Source organism: Egretta garzetta, unplaced genomic scaffold (assembly GCF_000687185.1).
Source record: "Egretta garzetta isolate BGI_Z169 unplaced genomic scaffold, ASM68718v1 scaffold215, whole genome shotgun sequence".
NCBI lineage: Eukaryota > Metazoa > Chordata > Aves > Pelecaniformes > Ardeidae > Egretta > Egretta garzetta.
This window is the reverse complement of record NW_009259719.1, coordinates 5,307,380-5,310,666: the sequence shown is the minus strand read 5'-3', so window position 1 is coordinate 5,310,666 and position 3,287 is coordinate 5,307,380. Positions and strand designations below refer to the sequence as shown.

The window sequence follows — 3,287 nt, the reverse complement described above, 5'->3', positions numbered from 1 at the left end:
CTTCCGATGGCTTTGCATCTCCCTCGCTCAGGATTCGGCCTATGGCAAAGCGGCACTTCTCCGGAGCCACCTGATCGAGGGGAGCAGACAGATGGCATCAGAAGAGAGAGGCTTAAGACTGGCCAAAACCTCAACCTACTGAGCATGGAGGCAGGAGACCACCATGAACCAGGGTAAATGCAATGGTCCAGCATGATTGGGCACACCAAACCAGGTGCCTGCTCCTAACCAAGATCGATCCAGACCCAAACTGTCCACGCTCCTCCCAGCCCAAGCTCACAGCCCAGCGGGGAAGGTCCTGCTTCCCTCTTTGGACGGCAGAGGGACTTGCAGCAGAGAACTAAACCCCACCAGGCTGCTCACCCAAACCCACCCTGGGTGACAGCCACTGAAGAAAGCACCTCTCTGGACCGCCCCATCAGAGACCCGACTGTTGAGACATGCTCACTGCCATGCCCATCTGCAGGGCATCCCTGTGACTCCAGATGGGGGAACAGGGGAGCCTAAAAAAGAGATGTGACCACAACCTGCCCAGCTTGTCTCCATCCCACCCCCACGGAGGTCACCCTGCAGGGGTGCCTGTCCCCAGCATTCACCTGGACACACGATCGACCAGCACAGGCCACCAGCACTAAGCTGGAGAGAAATCCAGAGGCTGCTGGGTCCCTCCTAGGCAGGCACACTCAGTCTGGTGCAGTTTTAAGAGTGGGGAAACTGAGGCACACAAGACTAGCATGCAGTCACCAAGCTGTTTGTAGCAAGACAAACACATACCCTTCCATCCTGGACCCCAACGACAAGCAAAACATAAAACATGCTCCCTTTCCAGATTTGGGATGCCTCCCATTAAGACAGGAGGCTGCAGGGCTCCCAGTCCAGCAAGGGGGGTGCTCAAGGTTCTGCTTCCAGCACAGTGACAGCCCATGGGACTCCAGCCATCTCCACACCAAAGCTAACCCAGGCCATGGCTTTAATTTCTGTTTTTTAACAAAAACCCACCACTTGTGTTGATGTTTACCCATGGCACTAGGCAAGAATATGGTGGGGGGCAGGAAAGCCCAGCAACTCCTCACCCCGATACTACCTAAGGGCACAATGTAACTTCCTACAGCTGCAATAGGAGCCCAGCTCCCTCTCTTAACTCCAGCCTTTGTCCCCAGCAGAGCTGCTGTCCTTTCTGCCCCCAAAGAGATTCTTGAAGAAGGAGCCAGCAGCAGAGACAAGGCTACTTCTCCCAGGGCACACTGGCCTAAAAAAGGAGCCCAGGAAGAACAGCGGGTACAGGAGGCACCAAGGAAGGGGGCACAGTCTCAGTGTTCGTGCTTCCCTGCCACCTACTCTCAGGTCTGCTGGATAACGAGATGACATGGCAGCCAGCAAACAGGATCAGCAGATGCATGAGTCTGGCCACCTTCTGCCAACCTCTTCTGGTGAGGGCTGGAGAACCAGTCTCCAAACTCCCACCAGACAAGGCGGCAAAACTCACCAGGACCTGCCAGGATGCCCAACAGTGGCAGCAAGACAGATGGACATCCTTCAGGTGTTGGCATCACAAAGCTCTCATGGGGACAATGGGAGGCAGAGAGAGGGTGCAGACAAGGACAGTGTGTTACCACTTCCCATCCCCATGTGCCCCCCAAGGGGATCTCCGCTCTGCGCTCCCCAATCATCCCTAACTTTGCCTGTGCTCAGCAATGCCTCCTCCTGCAGCGTTAACTACCCCACACCACACTCCTTGCCCTCCCTTTCCTTTAAACACCCAAAAATGTTGCACAGATGTAAATAGGAAGGAAGAAAAGGGAAGCTGTTAGAAGCAGCAACAGCCATCAGGCTGGGGACTGGCGTGTCTGACGGCTCGCTCTTGCCCTCCTGTGCTGCAAGAGGGAGCTGCAGACAGGGCTGTGCTGAGCATCGCTGTTTTGGGGCAGGGAAGAAGTGGATGCACCCCAAAGTCAGCAAGAGGCAGCAGCAAAAGGCATTCATGGGGCCAATAGGCCCAGACAAAGCAAGGAGATAAGGGAAATCTAGATAAGATGCCATCTCTTACGTCCTGAGCAAAGATAGTTCACCCCCGGCCCCAGAGCAACTGACAGAACACCCGAGCTGCTGAGTGGGCAGCACCACTTGAGCCAAGTGCGTTTGCTTCCTCCCTTCTCCTTTTAACTTTCTTCTTCATAGCATGCAGTCCCACAGGCGCTTTCTCAAGGGCAGCAGCAAGGCAGATTTTCCTCCTCCCCTGCTTGGCAAAGCCCATCTTAGGGGAAGGAAGGAAATACTCCGGTTAAAATCAGCCTTTCCTTAATGAATTTGTCCTTTCAGGGTGGGCAGGTGCTAATCAAAGCCTCTGCTCCCCCAAGCGCCCTAACACAGAAATTTGGAAATTACCGGTTCACCTATTTGGCAGCTTTGCCAATGGGAACAAAACCGATTCCTGCATTCAGAGAGTGTTTTGGCCTCATCCATCCAATGCTTGGGCACAGGCTCGTCACTGAGCACAAACATGTGGACTGCAGGTGAAAGGCCCTAGCATGTGCCTACAGCTAAATATGAGCAGAAGCACTTGGCTGGAACTGAGCACAAACCCGTCTGCCACATCCAGCCCTTGCTCAGGAGTTATTTTTATTCCTGCCAGAGGTAGGAGAAGGAGGGAGAAGTCCTCTGGGCTGCTAAATATTAAATAAAAAGGAAAAAGAAAAAAGTGCAAATTAATATTAATCTTGTCCATTAAAACACATAAAATATTGCTGGCAGGGGCGCGGCAGCACTCGAGGAGCATCCTTGCGTGAATGCTAGAGAGCCAGGAGCCAGCAGGGAGCCCCAGGGTTGCCCGTGACAGTGGCTGCCCCGAGGCCCAGCATGACCCTGAAGCAGCCCATGTGCTCCAGGCCATGGGTCTCCCCCCAGCCCCACTCCTGGCCAAAAGCCAGCACATGGCCATTGCTCTCCAGCTCTGGCATCCCTGTCCTCTCTCCTAGCAAAAGCCTCCTTTGGCCACAAGTCCACCAGCACAGCAAATGCTGCACTGGCACCTGCCGGTCACCAGCCCCGTCCTGCCACAGCACCAAGGGCACCAACCCCCCCAGGAGCCAGTGGCTGAGAGCTGGGCTCGAGGCAGCTGTCTGGCCAGAGCCTGCTGGCGCTCAGCCAGGGACGCTGTGGGACACAGCGGGCAGCAAGCACGTTCTGCTGCGTGATGACAAAAGGTCTATTTTTGGTGGCAAGTCAACATCCGCGGTGGTTGGCCAGCTGCGGGCGGGCCCGCCCCTCGCAGTGGGGGGCTCCCCCGG

General features: G+C 55.5%; 1 protein-coding gene across 1 annotated transcript in view; it reads right to left on the bottom strand.

Annotated features, from left to right (window-relative positions):
- The window catches only part of TEX264 (testis expressed 264, ER-phagy receptor), a 40,716-nt gene that overhangs the window by 32,246 nt on the left and 5,183 nt on the right, over positions 1 to 3,287 (bottom strand). Inside the window, exon 3 of the mRNA XM_009639338.2 lies at positions 4 to 70. Coding sequence (XP_009637633.1) covers positions 4 to 70 — 67 coding nt within the window. The remainder of the gene's footprint in view (positions 1 to 3; positions 71 to 3,287) is intronic.